At 39.6% G+C, this 22,382-nt stretch overlaps 1 protein-coding gene across 1 annotated transcript in view; it reads left to right on the top strand.

Moving 5' to 3' along the window:
- The window catches only part of shank3a (SH3 and multiple ankyrin repeat domains 3a), a 214,676-nt gene that overhangs the window by 146,889 nt on the left and 45,405 nt on the right, over window positions 1–22,382 (top strand). The window contains exon 15 of the mRNA XM_080304780.1: window positions 19,649–19,762. Coding sequence (XP_080160906.1) covers window positions 19,649–19,762 — 114 coding nt within the window. The remainder of the gene's footprint in view (window positions 1–19,648; window positions 19,763–22,382) is intronic.

Raw genomic sequence — 22,382 nt, 5'->3', positions numbered from 1 at the left:
CATGTCTGTTTTGTGGAAATACTGCTGTTGTTTAAAGCTATCAGAGTGCTGTTTTTCCTGTAGAAAACCAAGTGATACAGCATTTTATGAAACAGTGATGCATACTGAGGTTGACACAAATGTTATTGTGAATGTGATGACTCAACAGCAGCCTAGTATGCTTCCATCCACTGAATGGATCTGCTGTCACTAGCTTTTCTGTCTGTGAAACCAAATCCATAACCCTGCCACTAATGTGAAAACCCACTGCTTTGTCGTTATTTCATGTTAGCCATGCAGGAAACGAGCTTATCGTTGCATAGCTGCCAGCACCCCGGCCCGGCCAAGTTAACCATCTGGCTCCCTTATGCAACAGTGACCATCATAACCATAACTATGTTGCGTTTACTGCCTTTATGTAGTCTCAGGATATAAAATGAGAAATATGTCACTGATGTCAGCTGGTTATTGAAAGGCTTAAGGTCCTGGCCGTTCAGGTTTAATGAGTTTTGTTTTTTGTGATTTCTTTCTTTTGTGTATAGAACACTTATCTTGTTAATCAAGGTTTCATGTAATTAAGTGTAATTCACTTTTTTATTTATCAGATGGTCAGAAAATTCAAAAAGCTTTTTATCAAATAAAGTAACACAGAGTAAGTCTGCACTCTACTATCGTGCCACCCCACAATGCCCATTCTGAGCCTGGAAAAACCCTGTTTAGTAAAAAAAAATAGAAAGAAAAATCTGTTTAGTGTTTTTACAATCTTAAAAAGAATGACCAGCTCTCTTGGCACAAAGGGAGGCTCAGCTTGAGAAGCCGTTTTCTTTAGGGATGTATGACCTTTGGTTTGATACATAATGGATCTCATCTAATCTGCATTCATAAATGAATGAGCTGCTAATAGTAGTAGGGCTCTTTAACAGTGGGAGATAGGAAGACGTAAAACAAGTAAAAGAGATCGTGGAACATAGGAGGATCTTTTTTCTTTATCTTTTCTTGTCTAATTATCATGACAGATCAAAAACACATTTAGGGATGCAAGAGTAGTTTCTCTATGTGTGCTTACATGAATTTGCATGCATGCCAAGCAAAAATCATCAGTATTATTTGTTTCCCAAAGCTGAATAAGCTACTTCGTTGGACCTCTAACATGAAGATGATTCATTTGTGTTTAGATAATTAGCTCCCGCCCCCAATATCCAACCAAAGCAAATCTCTGTCCTCCTGTTAATGTCCACACATCCTTGCTAATCACCTGCTATACCAGAGGAGCATCCCTATGATGAGATCAGACTGGGTAAATCTTACTAAATGATTTCTGTGTTTGTGTGTTTCTGTGTGAGTAAGTCTCTGGCTAGAGTCCATGGTTACATGAGCGAGCACAAGCTTACACATGTAACTTTCATTAGCTCACCTGTAAGACTGGCAGCCTGTTGAGGCATAGATTGTTGTATGTTGTACAAGAAAGAGTTTAAAACATCATGTGATAATTGAAGATCTTTACTGATTAGACTCATAGTGTTGTTCTACACAGTAGAATGTAGCATGTAGTATTCCCATTCCATTATGTCTATAATTTTCTCATTTTCTGTTACAATATAATGCATCTAATCCAAAAAAAACTGAGAATAGTATCAACAGTGTATCCATTTCTTGTGTCCTGTCACTTTTAGTGAACAATGATTATCTGGATTCAGATGGTAAATACAACAGATCTGTATTGCAACACATCCCATAGCCTGTAGTTAAACGTAGAACCCATAGTTCAAGTAGGAACCATATGATGTCTCTTATATGTATCCACAGTTAATTATTATTGGGGGGGTTTTTTGCTGCAAGATATTAATTGGAAATTCTTTGAAATAAATTAAAAAATCGAATAAAAGCAAACTATTTAAACAGCTTCATTTGGCAGTTGAAGAGGGCTTGCAGCAAAAAGTGAAGAGTCATCCTTAATTACTTTTTTAATTTTTTTTTTTCAGACAGTTTGCAAATTAAAACGCAACAAAAATTTTACAATTTGTGTTGTGCTTGTTAGGATAAACCATACAAGTTAGCTGTTATTGTTTGTGCATTTGCTTGTGCCATTTAAAGTTCTAAAGTTACACGTTTATCAGCTCTTTATTGATTTCTGTGGTGGTTTATAGCAGACAGTCCATGCTGTGAGGATGCTGATGATTACTCTCTTGACAATGATGATGAATATGATGAACATGAAGGTAAAATGATATATTATTGTTTGAAAGAAGGATGACAAAGTGCTTGAACAGCTAAACCATTAACAAGACAAAATTGTGTGCCATTATTTCATGAAAAACAAATAGTTTGACTGCTGGAGGACTGTATTCTGTATCTGTTTTCCTCAGTGAGTGGGGATCTTCAGGCTTTTCTTTAAATCTAATATTGCAGTGTTGATTTGTGGTGTTGTCTAATTATAAAAGAATGTCCAATATTGTAATAATGTGAAAATTTAAAGTCATTCCACTTTTTCATCCTTCATCAGTAGATGAGTCAGTTTCAGTGACTGAACTAAACAACACTGTAGTCACATTATCATGTACTTTATCATAACCAGTTTCTCTTTGCTTGGAAAAGTTCCCGTTCTTCACTATGTGCTTGTCAGTCTTTTAGTCTGTTGTCTGCAGTCAATGTCTCTAGACAGCCTTGTTCTAGACAAGCAGTCCCTCTGTCCTGCATTTAGCAGGGTCATCCACATCCAGGTCTCCAAGCAGACTGTTAGTGTTAGGTAATGAGTACTGTTCATCTTTTGTCACTCTCTGACTGGTACTGGTATCATGTTGTATTTGAAGGTGTGTTTTTGATTGTGCATCTCTGTGCCCAGGCCCGTAATGGTGGTTCAAGGAAATTAATCTTTACAAGACAATCAAGTATTGTAGTCAGCCTGCGTGTGTTGATCCCTACATTACTTTAAAGGCTCCTAAGACCCTCTCGCATCCCTGTTTAAACTCATTCCCTCGCTCACCCCAGTGTTTGTTTCTGCTCTTTCCCTCCATTGATGTAATCTGATCTTATCATCTGGATGGACATCTCTTGAAGGCCACTTATAGTCACTATGGTAACAAATGAGGACACAACCAGGTCAAGCATTTTGCCAAGCATGTATCCTCACACACATGCACACACACACCCACACATGCACACACCAGTATAAACACACACATTATATAGACTTGCTTAAACTCATTTCACGTAGAACACACATTTAAAGTAATGGATGTGTGTGTGTCATCGTGCTGTCTCCCTACCATCCTACCTCCACAGGGAGCATTAACCGAACGTTCAGGACATTCTTCTCCTCAACAAGGTGACACACTTAAGAGCATGCTTCCGTAACAGTGTATTACATCTCTTGCACACACACACGCGCACCTGTGTGCACACACACCACATACACCTTCTCCAAACGCCATTATAAATCTTGCAGACAGCCATGAAAATGAAACCAGTGCAAGTAATGTTGAGATTAGACATTCACAAACATGATTAATGGGGTTTGGCTGCACCCAATGTGTGCAGAATATTAACACTGCTGTGGGCAATGGAGGATACCTGGACCAGCTATTGGGGCAAAAATACAAAAATACACACCCATATACTGGGGTTTAATGGATTACCCCGTGTCTACTTTTACACTACCTCAGAAGGCATCTGTTACTCTTTGGGAACACACACAGTAGCTTAGCCTTTATCTAAAGCACGCATGCTTAACAAGGCCATTGAACTGCAAAAATTTCCAGTTGAACCCATGTTCTGAAGGCACGCTGCTGTTGTACTTATTGCTTTCCAACAATAGCTATCAATGCGTTATTGTGTACATGCGTTTTTGTCAGGGCCAAGAAACAGCGTATTACAAATGAAACATTTAACAGTGCATTATGTTTTTAAATAACACAGCTTGCCTGTATTAACACTAAAATGCATATGGATCTGTCAGTTACCAAGCAACTGGTGCTAAGTGCACTTTACAGCTCTGGCAGGTCATTTAAGACAAAAATAAAAATGATGAAATAGTGGCTTTAGCTAGTTTCTGAAAAATCTGATTTGGTTCCAAAAACCAATATTCTTTTACATGCATTTCATTTTTAATTTTTAAGCTTTATAGTCAGATTCCTCCATTGTCTTGTCTGCAAATCAAGTTGGATAAAAGCCTCTTTGCTAAGTGTTGAATTTAGACTAAATATCATTGTTAGCTTCCAACAGTGAGCTGAGGGTGAATTAATTATCCTTCTTCTCAGTCTGGTAGTGGCATTAAGTGAACCCTCTGTGTGCTTATGTTTTGTGTGTGTGACTGAGCCTGCCTGGGTGGGTGTGTGTGTGTGCGTGCGTGCGTGCGTGTGCGTGCATGCATGTATGCACATCTTCTTATGCATTAGCAAGTGTGAGCATTTCTCCGTTGTTTTCATCACAAAGTGTGCATGGTGTACACATGTATTTCACGTTAGTGTGTGTGTGTGTGTGTGTGTGTGTGTGTGTGTGTGTGTGTGTGTGTGCGCGCGCGCGATTGCCTCTGTGCAGCATAGTGTAAGTAATTGCCTCCCACAAGTTAGATAAACAGCATCCTTCAAGTATTCAGCAGCCAGCTGTCCTAATATCCGAGGCACATATGGGCAAAATGTCTCTCCCTCTCTGTCTCGATCTCTCCGCATCTTTTTTCTTTTTCTGTTTTTATTCTTCTTGCATACCTGCATAGCACCCTGTAAAAATATGTCCATTGTCACATTATGGTGACGCTTGCTTCTTTACGTCAGTGAGATTCAAAGTAACAACAAGGAGACCATAGCTAAGAGAGCAGGCTTTAAACAATTATTCTACAGTATTAAGAAGTGATTATCTTGATTACCTGAAGCTAATCTGAGGATCGTGTTTGGCAACCAAAGAGCAACAAATTCTCTTATGACTGGGACGCTTCACGTGACAAGTGTTTTGAAAGTTAATTCCAAATGCATCTATCATTGCAAATGGTAGATGCATTTAATTAGTCAGTGTCAATTAGTTTTTTTCCTCGTGCTAAAAGTTTGAGATCCCCTGCCTTAAATAATTAAAGATTAACTACAACATCAAGAGAAACCAGAGTCACATGACCTCTGTTTACCAAGGATTTTACTCTCAGATAGAAACTGAAAAGACAGAAGTGAAGTAAACATTTATACAAAGATAAACTATGATGAAACACTTTTTTCTATTTGGTATTTTTTCCATATTTGTGAGCTGTTACAAAAAAGCATTTTCACTAAATGTGCTTAGAGAAATGATCTCTGATTAAAGGCAATTTCTACCAGCAAGTTACACCTTTTATTTAATAAAATGTTGATCTACTTAACAGAGTGAAACTTAAAAATATTTGCTTGCGTGATTCTACAAGGAGAGCCTGAGAGATCATACAGATATTTAATAAAATATTGCAAAAGTGTTTGAGGGATAAGGGACTTGGAGTCTGTGCCCAGTGTCTCTCAGGAGCAATTAATGTTATCACAAAATGGACCTGAAGCTAGTCAGTGTATTAACAGATTTCACTTGTTGGTCATTCATAATGTTCCAAGCTGTGCATCTGCGCTATTGATACTGGACAGGGTCACAAGCCTGAGGCAAGGACATTGCTGTCCAATCAGAGTAGCAGTAGGGTGCAAAGTCCTGCCCACGCACCTACCTGCTCCCTGCTGAACACACCACCTGTCCTCATATTCCACTCTCATCCTTTTTATTTATTTATTTATTTATTTTCCGGTTAGTTTGTTTGTTTTCCAAATATCCCCATATGGTGCACCCTGGCTGACAGGATCGTCCCACACTTGCCCTCTAACTGAAATTAAAACCCATGCTTGCCTAACATACATCTAACTTAGTGAGATGTAGCCTGATACAAAATGCTAATTAGAGACACAGCAGAAACAGCAGTTGCAGAGTTAATCAGCGTATGAATAAACATGAGCAGGAACACTGCTGCATAAACAGGAGCCATTGACTGATGCAGATACATATTCAACAGAAACATTGTTATGCTTCTGACTAACAATCACTCTATCATGTACAGTGTGGCACACAGTTTAAGTTGAACAGACTGCGGATGTTTGTTACGAACAGGCGTTTCCTGTTCTGTAAATTATCAACCTACTTAGCAGTCGCGAGCATGGAAATGTGCATATAAAGGTCATGTCCTAACCTGCTGGTGTCAGCTAGGGTGGCTTTTAGCAAATTTCAAAAAGCCCTGTGTCTTGACCTCTTCTTGATCAGCTCTGTTTTCTAATGCATGCAGTTACCCTGAAACTTAAAACAATTTTGCAAGAATTAACTATATTTAAGGCATTAAACTAGCAATTAGACTTTAGTCATAGCATAAATGTATACTAAACAACCACAGCACTAAACCCACAGACAGGTGAAGCGAATAACATTGATGTTCTGCTGGGAAACCTTGGATTTTGGCAGTTAGTTGGATGTTATTGATGCATACCACCCACCTAAGTGTTGCTGGAGACCAAATACCTCCTACTGACACAGGAAACCCACAGTGGTACCATCCCAAAGCATTAGCGCTGTCGCAATGAATGGCATATGGTTTTATTCGTTTTTTATCGATAGATGATGATACTGGCAATTTTCTTTGTCGTCGTGGCAGCAATATCCTACTGTTATGGTCCTTCAAGGTTATTGTTATTACTAATGGCCTTAAATTCAACCTCATGTTCACTAGCCAGCCTGAATCACGTGCAGTTTTAGTCAGCACTGAGCATTTTTTTGGCATGTAATGAATTGTGTGCATGGGTGCAGCAATTTATTTATCACAATTGAACACTATCATTCATGTGAAACTGGTCAGTGACTAGTCGGTCAAACGAATAGCTATGTGATTGAAGACTCAGCAGCAAACAATCCATCGTTGATCTATTTAAAAATCAACAGGCAATCGATAGCTAGTCTGCAGCTAATCAATCGCTGCTATATTCTGGTCCTGCTCATCAGTATGTCAAGTGATCCAGATATGTTTTTTTTCTTCAGTATCAATGTGTGTCTCTGTTTTCATTTTAGACTTCCTTTTATTTAATGACAAACAGTATTTTATTTAATATATTTTTCCTTCATTCCTTTAAAATCTAAGCTGGAATTTTATGTGGCTTTGCCCTGGAGGAAGGGAAAAATAGAACCCAAGAAAGACGGTAAATATTAAGGAAGCTGTTCCTTCTATTTTAATCTCCACCTGAGGGTTGATACAGAAGGAGTGAAAGAATGAATAAAAAGCAAATGAACATGAAAGAATAAGAATGTGATGTAGCTTCCCTTCAAGCCTGTGAGGAAGGTAGGGAGGGAGGAGTTGAGATAAGATGAGAAGTGAGAAGGGATCCCTCTGAGTCAGCCTTGGAGTTTTCCTCACTCCTCTCTTCCTGTTCCTCCTCCCACTATAATTTACGACACTCCCACCCTGTTACCTTTTCTCCAGCTTTCTTCCTTTGCTCCACTCCTTCTCCTGTCATTCACAAAAAGCATCCCCCTTCTGTCCATGTTTCTTTATATTTTTTCTTAAACTTGTCAAGTCTTTATTTCTTTCAGTTTCTCTCCCTCTCCATTCCCACCTCTCTCTCTTTCACTCTCAGTGGAATACTCATGAGCTGGAGGCTGCACCACTCTCTCACCCTCTTCTAAGCAAAAGAAGTCCTGTGAGGATGAACAGGGCACAGCACATATTTGACTCTTAGCAGTGTGACCATTCCTCTTCCTTGTTATTTATTGGCCCTGTACTCCATTCTGTCTTGTATCTACTCTGGGGTCCACTTGCCCTTTTGCGCACCTCCTTCTTAATTGCTTGCCACCTCTATTCCTTTCTGTGTCCACCTTCATCTTTTTCAGTGTCCATAATTTTCTTCCCCAATCATTTCTTACATTTTTTCCTCTGAGTTTTTAGAAAAGCTACTTAATCTTCATCGTTCCAAGTGTCCTCCCTTCATGCAGTCCCCGTCTCACATATTGCAGGCAATAACTATGTCCCTGTTGCATTTCTATACAAAGTACATGGTCCTCTTTGCTCTTGAGTGTGTGTGTTTGTGAGTGTATGTGTGTGCGTGCACATGTGTTAGCATGTCTCTGGTTGTGTCCTCTTGTTTCATAAAGATGCAACTCTGCTCTCACTCTCTATTACAGAGAACTGTACTGAGGTTTAATAAAGACTGCAGGGATCCAAATCTAATAACAGCTGCACTCTGCTTATTGGAATGCTCTCATTCACCTTCACACACTTTGTTTAATGCACGGACACACTCGCACTCATACACATTGCTATGAAGGCTGAGATATAGTCATATCCTGACTCAGCCAGTTCCTATTTCACATCACATAACATTTATTTAGGCTTTCAGTAATGTTATCAGTGTAACATATCAGTGATGCTTAATGAAGAACAGTTGGATCTTCAGTCGGGGCTATGGGAGCTGTTCCAGTGGCCATATTACAAGTGGAGTTACATTGATGCATTCTGGTACAATACAATACAATGTACACTCACTGACCACTTTATTCAGCTTTTTCAATGTGATAATTGTACTTTTGTTTTCATTTCGTTTTATTGATATTTAGCTTCAAAGGAGCTAAATTTAAAAAAAATCCTTGAGGAATAGTTCTCCAGGCTTGCAATGTTTTGGGGGGTTTTTTTTTGGACATTTGCTGCCTTTTCACGCATTTTCAGTCCAGTCCTTGTACCCGACCATTTTTAGACCATTTTGTTACGCCAATTAACAATGAGCTTAAAAAAAGGCACTTATCTCAAGATTGAACCAGAATGAACAAGTGTTGTGTTGACAGATAACAAGCAATTTAGTAAAGAATCAGTTTTAAATATTTAGATAATTTGTTACAAGCAGCCTGTTGCAAACATTTTCCATTGCTTTAGCTGAATCTTTGAGAAATGCCAACAATAACAGTGTTTGACAGGCATAAAATAGTATTTTTTGCACTAACAAAGTGATTCCCAAAGAGCTGTTAGCTGAAAATTTGGCACATCTTGGCATGGTGAATGGAGAACAAAAGGCAGCCAGCATCCAAAGAAGAGCTTTCAGTGTTCCTCAAAAAGCCTGGAGAACTATTCCCGATGACTACTTAAAGAAATTATAGGAAAACCTGCCTAAGAACGTACAGGTTCATGTTGAAGAATAAAGGTGATCATACCAAATATTGACTTTCAAGGTCATTAGAATTGTACAAGCTTTTATACTGTATTTCCATGTATTTTTGCATGTTTACGTAAATCACTACACCCATTCCCTTTTTTGTATTGGATTGCATGCGGTTTCATCAATGCACCAAATAAAGTGGCCAGGAAGCGTAAATACACTTAAGTCTATTTAGATCAAGTCTTCACATTTGATGCAATTAAAGCTGGACTATTGAAACTGCAAGTCACTTGAAGTTTTTGTCTCACACTCTAGTACCTCCGAACACTGGTGATCAGAATGTGCTTCTCTTAATGCCTAAGATTCACAGAGGAAACAGAATAAAGGAGCACAGCTCATAAAGTGAACAGCAGGGAGCAGCAACAGGATGGTGAAAAAAAAATTACAATAGCTTGTGTTTCATCAGAAAGCTCCTAGTTAGAACAGTTTAAATGTAACTGTTATCGACTGTGAAACAAGCTTCTACCAGGCAAAGTGTATTCACTCTGTCTCATGATATTTCTGTCTGTGTCCCTATGCTATTATGCAGCTGTGGCATGTGACAGCAGACATATGCAGACCATCATTTTTAATGTGACTCTTTTAGATATTTGACTGCATTAATTTATGTTGGCCCAACAACCAGAGTTAATACATGGAGACTTTGAAAGTAAGAGTGAGTTACAGATCACTTTATAGCATACTTAAAAAGAATTATTACTGCAACACTCCAAATAAATTCAGCAACAAATGCAATATTTAATAATGCCATCATACCATTTCATGGAAATCAAGGTGTACTTTGGCTTTGGCAAATCTTCTGCGGCGTTTCTGTCTGAATCAGTGTGAGTGCATCAGTGGCAGAAAGCCATCAGCCTCTCTCAGAACAGCTGCATCCTTTGTCTGCTTCTGTGGGCAAATACAAGAGTTTGACGCAGCACCCCGTTACCTGGGAAACATGTTTGTGTGTGTGTTTTTAAAAATCTACTCATTTCCTCATCATCTGCCATTCACTGATTCATGAAAGCGACTCTCAGTGGTTCGTGTGTGTGTGAGGAGGGGGTGGTTGGTATAACGAGGAACAAAGACAATGAGAGGCAGAGAAACTAAATGAATGACTCAGCTCAAAGCATTAGAATGACACAAATCATGAACTAAAATGAGCTCAATCACTTGCCAGAAACACACTCGAACAGGGGTGCACTGAAGCCAGCAGGAAGGGTGTGTGAAGCGTATAAATAGCTCTGCATCCTCACTGATGCTATTTTTAAACCAGGAGTCGTGACTGTCTTAACGGAGGGCAAAACACAGTCATATCACGAGCAAGAGACAGAACAATACTGTAAGACTTCACCACAGACTTCTTGGACAGTCATGAATAACTAGGCGTCTGTTGAAACATGGCTTTTCCTCTTTGTCAGCTTGCGTATGTCTGGCTCTCATCTCTCTTTGTCACTGCTAAATGCAAGCCTCTGCCTGCCACTTAATTTGCCTTTGTTTCATTCTCGGGTTCTGTTATGCTTTTCTCCTTTTTTGGTCTCACTTCATGCTTAATTTGTATTGTGTTTCTTTAAAGAATTTTTCATTAAAAGGCTGGCGAGGAGCTGCACAGTCTACTGTGGCAAGATGCTTTGAATCCCTACGAGACTTTAAAATATTGTATGTAGAGTACTGTACACTCCACCTGAGCGTATTTAATAGTTAGTCTGTGAATTTTTAAATCTATCAAATGGTAAAATCTGGGGTTTTGCATATACAGTAGCTGAAACACTGTTTAGATCAGGGGTCGGCAACCCTGGGTTGGAAGGGTTAACTGATGGCACGACCATAGCTGGACTGGCCATCGGGCATACTGGGCATCTGCCTAGTGGGCCGATGTGATTTTTCGTTTTTATGGGCCGATGGTTTTTGTTTGTTTATTGTTTTGAGTTACAATAACTCATACTGCGTGCTAGCTAGCATGTTTCTATACAGCTGGGTGGGTGCTATGATGTTACTGATAGTGAACTTTATATTATTCATAAGGTTAGTTAGTAGAGTTGCCAACTGTTCCATAAAAAAATGGAATCGTCCCGCATTCAGAGAAAAGGAACACAGTTTGTCCTGTACTTCAGCTAGAATGGAAAAAGACACAAAGCTGGAGTTATTCTGCATCTTTACGCTGTCAGCTGCCTCTTCTTCTCTCATTCTCTCCCCCTCTCTCACCTGTTGCTACTACAATCATGAAACTAATCAATGATCAGCTGATCGTCTCTCTTGTTTGTTTATCGCCCACTTTGCGCCCGGAAGAGGAAACCAGCGGATGTCGCGCTAAACAACAGCAGCATCTTTAAGCTTGATCAACTGTTGTTAGAATTTATTTAATATTAATTTCTAGTATCAGATGATGTTTGCTGGAGCCACAGCTGTAAAAGCTGCTGGTCAAGATATCGATTTGGTTATCTGGTGAGAGGGAAACATGAAGATGAAACCAGGAGATGTCCTTACTGAATCATCAGAGCTGTGATGGAGAAACAGGTTTACCCTTTAGGTGACATGAATGAGTTGAAGGGAAGTTATGAACTGTTTCTGAGAGACAAATAACACCAGGATCCTTTTCTAAGTAGCTGACAGCTGGTAACTGTGCAGGGGCGGGTCTAGAAAAGTTTTGCCAGGGGGGCAGGTAGGGCATTAACAGGGAGAGGGGGGCACAAAGAAATACTTTTCTTTCTTATTCTCATTTAAAATGTCTCACTTTTATTAAATAATTATCTGAATCTTACAACCAAAGTTTCTATCCGATGGAAAATGTATAGAAATCATACATATACCAACAAGACAGTGTACATCACTGTCACAACAGCGTTTGTTTTCTTTGTTGTGAGGAGACCATAAATAGCATTTGCATTGTCTGTTTTCTGTTGTTTTTTGTTTCGAAATAGCTGATAACTATTCACTGATAGCTGCCAACATCTGCGAACAAATATAATTCTGTCAAGTTGTTCTATATAGTGTGTAACTGTTCATGTAGAGCGTTATTAAATTTATTGCTAATGCAATCATATGGCACATTGACTTCTGAGGAAATTTTAGACGGCACTCGTCATCAAAAAGGTTGCCGACCCCTGGTTTAGATGTTGCTTCTTTTTTAGACGTGCCCTCCACCTTTAACCAGCTGTGCCATTCCTCACGTAGTGACAGTATATCCATAGAATTCTTTACTTCAGTGAGTTATTCTGATCAGTAATCCTGTGGCCAAAAGCAGCTCATAGTTGTGAAGGTCAAAGGTAGAAAAGTGAGAATGCAAAAATACTGCAACCTAGAATTAATTAAAAGATTCAGAGAATAGAAGACATTTCTGTAAGCCGGTATTCAGAGACCCTAATAAGCCAGTACTGGGGCATGATTGTGTTGTGGTAATCGCTGCCTGGGCTCAGGAACATTTCTGAACATCATTGTCAGTTACCAGAGTTTGTTATGCCATGCATGAAATATAAACTAAATGCAACAAAGCATAAATAGAGAAGATCCAGATTTTCTGTCTCCTCTGGCAGACCTGAGGTGATTTAAGATGATCATCCTGGGCTGACGTGAAAAACTGTACCGTGGGCTGAGTAATAAAAATAAATGTTTTTTGGGGGGAAATGATGGACTCTATAAAGATTAAAAGGACAGTTTAGCTTGTTACAGGTGTCAATGCAGAGATAACTGGCACAATTGTGACTGCACCATGAAAGCTGAATGGTTTATACTGGTCTGTAGCATCATGTGTTGTCATCTAGAGAACATCTTTTTCTAGGAAGTATTTGTTTATTTCAGCAAGGCACACAAAATACATTTCACAGCACCACCCACAATGGCTTTAAAGAGTCACAGTGCTAATCAGAACTGCTTGCAGTCAAGACATGTCACCAGCTAAAAATACCAGCCAAATATAAAGCTGTTTGAGAAAAAACAACTGGAACTGGTAAAATATTTTGCTTTCAAAGCTATACCAATTGTTATTGACACAAATTAAGAGGGGATATGCATCCTAGAGTTTACAGAGAATTAACAACGTAACTTTAAGTACATAATTTCACAATATTTCATGTCTCGTGACTTCTTATCCATGCTGTATGTTGTTATAATCTATTGCCATTAAAGTATATTGTATACAAATCATTTCTGATGACACTCCTGTGTAAAGATGAGCTATGAGATTCAGTGAAACATGAAATTGTTGTTTGAGTACAATACTGTAAACAGTTGGTAAAAGAATTTGAAAGCCAGATAAAAGGAGAGTAAAAATGTTTTCTGTCATGCAGATTATGTCAAGTCTTTTTTTCTTTGTTTTGTGTTTTTGTCTGTTGGTTTAAGAAACAAAACAGCAGGTTCTCAGCAGGTGGCCTGTACAGTCACAGTTCCTCAGTGCAGGGTTGGCTTCGGCATTTTAATGCAATCCTGCACGATCACAGTTTGTGAGGTTATTTAGGATTTCAGAAACACTGAGTTATCAGTTCGTGTCTAATCATTTAGCCACCCATAATAACTTATAGAAGAATTAAATGTGATTATTTGGAGAGCACGGTGGCACGGTGGTTAGCACTGTTGCAGCGCAGCAAGAAGGGCCTGAGTTCAATTCCACCATCAAATCTATGTACTTTCCTGTTTTTTGACCATTTCACATACAACATGCATTTTATTATCGATTAAATGAAATCGAAAACGTTTTTGTCATTTTCTCTTGCATGTGCATGCATGTAAGGGTACTTTCACATAAATTTAAACTTCCTTCAGGAGTCACCACAGCAGATCTTCTCCCTCCACACTATCCCTGGCATCTTCTTCTGTCACCAACCCTCTGCATGTCCTCCTTCACTACATCCGTGCCTTTGTCTTAAGCAAATAGTAGCACGATTTCCACCAGCACCCTGCTGGCCAACACCATCAGTGACAGTAATTGTTAACTCAGGCCGCGACAGATTCAGTGGGGAAATCTTATTGATTATCCGCATGTTTGATTTGGGATAGATTTTGTGCCAGCTGCCCTTCCTGACACAACCCTCCCCATTTATCCAGGCTTGGGACTTGCACTAGGAGTACACTGCCTTGGGGCTGTGCCTGTAGCTGTGCTTCTTGGACATAAATTTAAATAATCATGATTATTATTACAAATTATGACCATTAGCTTGTCAGTGTGCCCCTCGAGCACTTGGTGCCCTACATACAGTTTGTGAAGAGTGTGTGTATATAGAAAAGCAGCACTGTTTAGACCTCAACCCTGCTGTGTTCCTCTGGGATGAGCAAAGTGAGGTTTCAGTATGACTGTGCAGGGAATTCTACATTGCAAAATATTCCCCTTTAATGCATCCATCTCCACTTTGTAGATTTAGAGTACCGGTAGTAGCACGGCTTGCAGCTAGTTTCTTAGTGTGAAACCATGTGTGCAGTGGTGTGTTCATGTGAAACTGTGTGTATGAACGAATGTCACCACATGCCACTCACACTGGTTTACCTGTGGAGGTGATTATGACTCAGTGTGGCAGGTCACGCCTAGCAGTCATACAGCTGAGATAGGACTGACCTTTCATCATGCAGTAGAGTGAAAGGCTCATGTCCAGCTGAGGTGTTGATTACAGTGTGTAGCACAGTGTTGTTTATTTAAGCCATGAAAGACCTCCACAGGAAGCAGGACACTGTTTGGGATTTCATAAGTGCATCTAAAGAACCCCAAAGTGAAATTCAACACCAGCAGAGCTCAAAAAAACAGAGAGTCACATTTTGACCAACTGGACTTAAAATGCAAAAAAGGACACGTCTTTTCACTTAATTTATCTTGCACTTGCCCTGACACATTGTAGAGTGAGACAAACACTCTCACACTTATCTAAAACTTGACTGTACAGTAGGGAAGCCTTTTCCGATTGCCGTCTTGAACTGTGGCTCACCATTTGGCAGTTGTAGGAAAGCAGCCTTGTTAATCCAGCGCAGATATGCGCTGTTTGCATTCCTTCCTGTCACCTGGCTTCTGTGTGCCCACATCTGGATCACAGGGACAGCTGTCATTACAGCTTTTACAAGTGACAAAATGTAGTGGCAGTGAAAGGTGGAGGGAACTCACACAGCAGAGAGCTCTGGATGTTATACCAGAGCATGTGCTCGCATGCACTTTTGTTTTGGTGTTTGTAACGTAGTACACACACACGTTTTTTGTGCCCCATGTAAACAAAATCCAGTAACCGTGATATCTGTAGTACTAGTTCTGTTAAAAGCATGGTACCATTTAACACTTTAATTGCCAAATATTACTAGCACTAGCTATATAAATATAATAGCTATAGCTTTTATTATTAAAGGTGCTAGAGAGTTAATGAGATTTTGTTTAAAACAATTTTTTTATCCTCTCTATTTAAACAAATTAGCAAGCATGGCATGCATTTAATTACATCTATGCTTGTGCACACATTTTTGTCACTAATCTTTCTTTATTTCACTTACAAGCAATCAGTTGGATTGATTTCAGATTTCATAGTGGCTGGGGCGTGATTAAAGTTCAGCAAAGAAAGATGATTGCATATACAGTGGGGCAAAAAAGTATTTAGTCAGCCACCGATTGTGCAAGTTCCCCCACTTAAAATGATGACAGAGGTCAGTAATTTGCACCAGAGGTACACTTCAACTGTGAGAGACAGAATGTGAAAGAAAAAAATCCATGAATCCACATGGTAGGATTTGTAAAGAATTTATTCATAAATCAGGGTGGAAAATAAGTATTTGGTCAATAACAAAAATACAACTCAATACTTTGTAACATAACCTTTGTTGGCAATAACAGAGGTCAAACGTTTACTATAGGTCTTTACCAGGTTTGCACACACAGTAGCTGGTATTTTGGCCCATTCCTCCATGCAGATCTTCTGGAGAGCAGTCATGTTTTGGGGCTGTCGCCGAGCAACACGGACTTTCAACTCCCGCCACAGATTTTCTATGGGGTTGAGGTCTGGAGACTGGCTAGGCCACTCCAGGACTTTCAAATGCCTCTTACGGAGCCACTCCTTTGTTGCCCGGGCGGTGTGTTTTGGATCATTGTCATGTTGGAAGACCCAGCCTCGTTTCATCTTCAAAGTTCTGACTGATGGAAGGAGGTTTTGGCTCAAAATCTCACGATACATGGCCCCATTCATTCTGTCCTTAACACGGATCAGTCGTCCTGTCCCCTTGGCAGAAAAACAGCCCCATAGCATGATGTTTCCACCCCCATGCTTCACAGTAGGTATGGTGTTCTTGGGATGCAACTCAGTATTCTTCTTCCTCCAAACACGACGAGTTGAGTTTATACCAAAAAGTTCTACTTTGGTTTCATCTGACCACATGACATTCTCCCAATCCTCTGCTGTATCATCCATGTGCTCTCTGGCAAACTTCAGACGGGCCTGGACATGCACTGGCTTCAGCAGCGGAACACGTCTGGCACTGGGGGATTTGATTCCCTGCCGTTGTAGTGTGTTACTGATGGTGACCTTTGTTACTTTGGTCCCAGCTCTCTGCAGGTCATTCACCAGGTCCCCCCGTGTGGTTCTGGGATCTTTGCTCACCGTTCTCATGATCATTTTGACCCCACGGGATGAGATCTTGCGTGGAGCCCCAGATGGAGGGAGATTATCAGTGGTCTTGTATGTCTTCCATTTTCTGATGATTGCTCCCACAGTTGATTTTTTTCACACCAAGCTGCTTGCCTATTGTAGATTCACTCTTCCCAGTCTGGTGCAGGTCTACAATACTTTTCCTGGTGTCCTTCGAAAGCTCTTTGGTCTTGGCCATGGCGGAGTTTGGAGTCTGACTGTTTGAGGCTGTGGACAGGTGTCTTTTATACAGATGATGAGTTCAAACAGGTGCCATTCATACAGGTAACGAGTGGGGGACAGAAAAGCTTCTTACAGAGGACGTTACAGGTCTGTGAGAGCCAGAGATTTTCCTTGTTTGAGGTGACCAAATACTTATTTTCCACCCTGATTTACGAATAAATTCTTTACAAATCCTACCATGTGGATTCATGGATTTTTTTCTTTCACATTCTGTCTCTCACAGTTGAAGTGTACCTCTGGTGCAAATTACTGACCTCTGTCATCATTTTAAGTGGGGGAACTTGCACAATCGGTGGCTGACTAAATACTTTTTTGCCCCACTGTACACTGGCAAACATGCAGTATATATATATATATATATATATATATATATAAACAGTGAATTTTTCTTATAGTCTCAGACTGGTCGATTCAGTCTGTGTTCTGACCAGAAATAGATTAGTAGTGTGGTATAAGAGAGTGAGGGAATTAAGTGAGGGCGGCCTCAAAGATCAATCAGAGGTCTCACCTTTTCTTTCATTTCTGTCATTGGGGAACAGAAAGCACAGCCAGCACCTGTCTATTGCAGCGACATGATTACAGTATAGGCAGGCACATTGTCAGAGACAAAAGGGTGGATGGAGGTGATAGCTGGGAAATTATTCAGAAGCTTGGAGAACGAAAGACTCGTATAGTAGAGAGAGAATAAAGGGTTTGAGCATGGAAAAAGGAGACAGAGTAAGTCTGTTCTCAGGAGACAGGTGGGGTAAAGTTGTGTTAAGCTGAGATCAGAGAGGGGGATCAGTCCACGCATCCTCTGTGTGCTGAGTGTCATGTTTTTTACAGCAGGGAGTGGGGAGTCAATAAATAGCTGTTCCTTCCTCCTCCACATCGCTTTCGTCTAGTGAGTAAGTGAATGTTGAGCCTGAAAGAAGCAGCTTTTAGAGGGGTTACATGTGTATACAAGTGAAGAGGCAGATTTTTTACAAAAATATGGGATAACCATACCATCATCATAATATTATTATGCAAACTAAGAGCAGCACAGTGGTATTGTGATTAGCACTGTCGCCTCCTGGGTGACAGTGCTAAAAAAACTTGGTTTTGTCTGAATTTGAGAGAAGAAAATTATGGAACACCCAGGCCTTTATATCTTTGAGTCATGCACATAGTTGAACAAATTGCTTTGTCATCCTTCTTCATAGATAGATATAGCTGAGTATCATCTGCGTAGCAGTCAAAATATATACAGTTTTACACTGCCTGAACCCTGTGGAACTCACATGTATAGAAGACTCCCCATTTACATGAACACATTTAATGTAAATGCTCTGAAAGTTTCAAAGATTTCAGAGCATTTCCTTTAATGACTTTTCTAATGCCGGGCTCTAATCTGTGATAGACTGGTGACCTGCCCAGGGTGTACCATGCTTCATGCTCTATCACACACACAGGATAGGCTCCACCACACCTTGGAGCCCAATAGTATTATGAAAACTAATACATTATCTAGTTAACTAAACTTTACCTTTCCCAGAGGAGAAAATAACAACATTCGAGAAAGTCTGCTTTAAAATTAAAACAAAAAGTTTAATTTAACAGGGTTGGTTTAAACATCAAACAGTGTACTGAAGCACAGTTTTCCACTCTGGTCTGCTGCAGCCCATGTGCCTCTGAACATATAGTAAAAAAAAAAATAAACTGGGGGTTGGGGGTCAGTGGGGGATTTCTGTAGATCTAGGCCTAGTAAGTCAAATAAGTCATTGAGAAAATGTGTTTTTTTGTTTGTTTGGGGTTTTTTTGCAAGATACAGAAAGGAATCCTGTGAATGACTGATATTTGAACATTTACTATCATTTCAGTCCAGCTGGCTGCTTCTCAAAGTGCCCCAGGTTACACCACCATGACATGTCCCCATGCCAGAGTGGAATATAGTTGGAGGAAGCAGACTACATCATTTAGCAAACTGTCTGCTGGCTGCAACATCACACTGGCGTATCCTAGCAACCAGTTTAGAAGAAGGGCTCACTCAGGCAAAGCTTCAGTTCCACCTGGTGATCTCTGAGGAGCGTGTGTGCGTGTGTTCGTGTCCGTGTGTGTGTCTGTTGGCTTGCTGGGATAATGGATGAGTGTTGTAGAAATGAGTGTGCTGGCTCAGTCCTGCAGGGAAGATCAATATCAACTATACATTCATCTCTAATTACCACAGCAGAACTTAGAAGGGATCTCTTTCTTTTTCCTTCCCGCCCTCTTGTTCTCTTTCACAACCTCTACTTGGTCCTTTTTTTTTCGCCTTTTATTAACTCCCACTTCTTTTTTATCATTCCTTTCCTCTGTTTTAAAATATCAGTTTGTCCCTCTACTTAGTTACTGGTATGAGGGGGAATGAAAATATGTTGCCCTTGGTGTGGTACATAAGTTACAGACCAGTATTTCTGCTTCCCAATTTCTTCTCTTTGTGTCAGTGGACTTCGTGTCGGTGTGTGTTTGTGAAACAAAGTCTTTCACTCCTGTCCTTTCTTCCCATTCCCTGTGTGCACACTTCATTGTGTAATTTATGAAGAAAGAACACAAAAAAACTAAATACCCAGTTGGTTATGTGGCCCTTTGTCCTTTTTGTTCCCTTTCCCAAGACTCCACAACCTCACAATGATGACAGCTAAGGCTCATTTAATGAAATGTCCCCATACTCTCTCTCTTTGTCAGTGCTCAGCATTGGGGAAGGAGGTTTCTGGGAAGGCACAGTCAAAGGGAGGACAGGATGGTTCCCAGCAGACTGTGTGGAAGAAGTGCAGATGAGACAATACGATCCACGACTAGGTAAGACATCTACATGCACACTGACCCATACATGCATGTGCATAGTGTGCAGTGATGGTGTCAGAGTCTGGCAAGTTATTATAATCTTGCTCTAATGGTCAGAGTCCTGTGTAGCTCTCTTTGTGGAAACAATAGTGTAACATCTGTGTCTCTGTGATGTAATCATCAATTAGTTGGAAATGAAATGAAAAAAGGTGCACTATAAATTAATTGGCAATTACATTTTTTAAATTGACTATAAACTGCTTTCATTCTAATCACTTTCTTGATTTTTTTTATCATTTAAACTTTCAGGCTTATTAATTAAACGCCTGTGCCAACTATAGAAATTCTGTCAAAAAAATATCTCTCCTGTAACCATCGCCTGCTGCCTAAAATTAAATATTGATCTTAATGATAAATTCTGAGAGGATTTAAATAATTTGGGGAATACTGAACAGCAAAAGCCAAAGTAATAATGATATTTTTTATACATGTGTCCACAAAAAGCATCACCCACCTCTGGCAGTGTAAATACAGTGTTAAGGAGCAATAGTTACAGAGAGGATACTTGGGCTGAAATGGGTTAGTCACTGAATCCACTTTGACTTCAGGTTGGCCATATTTTTGCTGCATGTCAGTCCCCTGCTGTCTGTATGTCTACCCTGCACTTTGTGAATAAATGCAAAAATAAAGCCCGTGTTTGTTGAGGCAAGGGTTTTAAGCACCCAGTTGTACTTCAGAATTATACTTCAAAAGTAAAATTTGCAAATAAATAAGTAATAACAAATAGTAAAAAGTTTATTTGTTCCAGATTCCCAACTGTTGCAAATATTTACAGCTGCTTTGACAGTAAAACTGTATCATCAATAAAATATTCTTACAGTAGCAGCTGAGGTAAATCTCTTGAAAATGTCTAGGCTGCCTGGAAAGACGGTTATGCCGATGCCGGAGACAGTATACTGGCAACAGAGTACTTAAATCTAACCTTCCCTTTTCATTAGTTGACATTTGACTGTTGAGTTATCCACCAAAGATTTTCAAGCTTTTAGGGGCACTTGATTAGTGCATAATTAAATGCAGGTGTACTGCAAAGCCTGAATGGTTTAGCCTGCATTAGAACATGTAGTCAGGGTTTGGATCAGAGGAAAATTCTCATGAAATTTAGCAGTCGACTACAAGTTAATGGAAAATACTTCCTGTATATTTTCCTTCTTTTTATAAAAGGTTTGCTTTTAATTTTCAGTCTTAAAAAGTGTAAAAGCATTGTGTAATAGAGCTGTATGTGAATGATGTGTTATCATTTGTGGAAAGCCCACATGAACAAAAACATACATAAGCATTAGTGGTGACAGACCTAGTTTAGTAAATTAGAGTTTAAGTAGTATTTCATGCTTATCTATTAGTTTTGTTAAATAATTAACCAAAACTTTGAAAATTGGTTTTGTATGGGAGTTTTATGGAGGTGAATAATTCAAACACGTGTAGCCAAACATCTTTTAGTCTCTGTAGTGACACTTGTTGTGGCTGAAGGATTCATGTTTTCAGACTGTCAGTTGGTACATCAGTCATATAGGCCAGGATCACACTGAGCTCACAAAACGTGTTTTGCTAACCATGATGAAATTTCACTCAAATGTCTAGTGGGGGAGGATGATAACATAAAGATCTTCTATATCCAAAAGGTCAAAGGTGAAGTCTGCAGAGAAGTAGATTTAAACAGTAAATCGATTGTTTCATAGAGGCTCACAGCCACAAAGGGATAATTCTAGAAAGAAATCACTTTCACTCCAATTACCCCAAAATGCACACAACAGATTAATAGTCAGCATTTAGCTGGTGTTTGTATTGTTTCATTTGTTTGGCTGCCCATTTTTGTACTAGTTTATAAATGTCTTAATTGATACTGAGGTGGCTATTCTCGACATCAGATTGTCAGTGTTGGGAAGGTTTAGTCTGCTTTCTGTTTGCTGAAAGTCTAGTCTGTCTCACAGATGTCAGACACTGTTAACCTGCAGTTCTCTCAAGTAATCTGCTGACGACTGGATCGCTTTGTTTTTAAGAATCCTTTCTTATCATTATTTATTGACCTTTACATAAACTCATTGGTCTTGAGGAATACAAGCAAGTTTTTAAAACCAGTAAAATGTATTGCAGTAGTATGGTAATGGAATGCATTGCTGTTTGGCTGTAACACACGGAAATGATACAGGAACAATAAATAAAAAAGACCACCTAACAGTAAAGCAGCTCCTGCCCTGCAGTAGGTAATAAAATGGTGTAAAACTTCTATATTTTTTGGCATGCCATTTTGTGTGCTTCATAATTGACCTTCACATCCATGTTGCAGCATTTAAAGACAACATTGTAAACTTTTCAAACAACTCAGAGTACTTCAGATTAATGTGAACGCATCTCCATTTAGACTGTCGTTTAATTAGCAGCTGGCACATTTCGTTTAGTGCAGTCCCAGGGGGAACAACATGTGCAGTGGGGTTGCTGGATTCAAATTTTTGTGCAGCATCATAAACAAATATCATGGAAACCATCTGGTCACTGGGTGAAAACGTTTACCTTGGCATAAAAGGCTGCAGCAGGTTCATAGAGTGGAAATAAGGCAAGGGCATTTTTGGTTGTGAAT

The sequence above is a fragment of the Astatotilapia calliptera genome, chromosome 7 (assembly GCF_964374335.1).
Source record: "Astatotilapia calliptera chromosome 7, fAstCal68.1, whole genome shotgun sequence".
Lineage (NCBI taxonomy): Eukaryota > Metazoa > Chordata > Actinopteri > Cichliformes > Cichlidae > Astatotilapia > Astatotilapia calliptera.
This window is presented reverse-complemented; position numbering and strand designations above follow the sequence as displayed.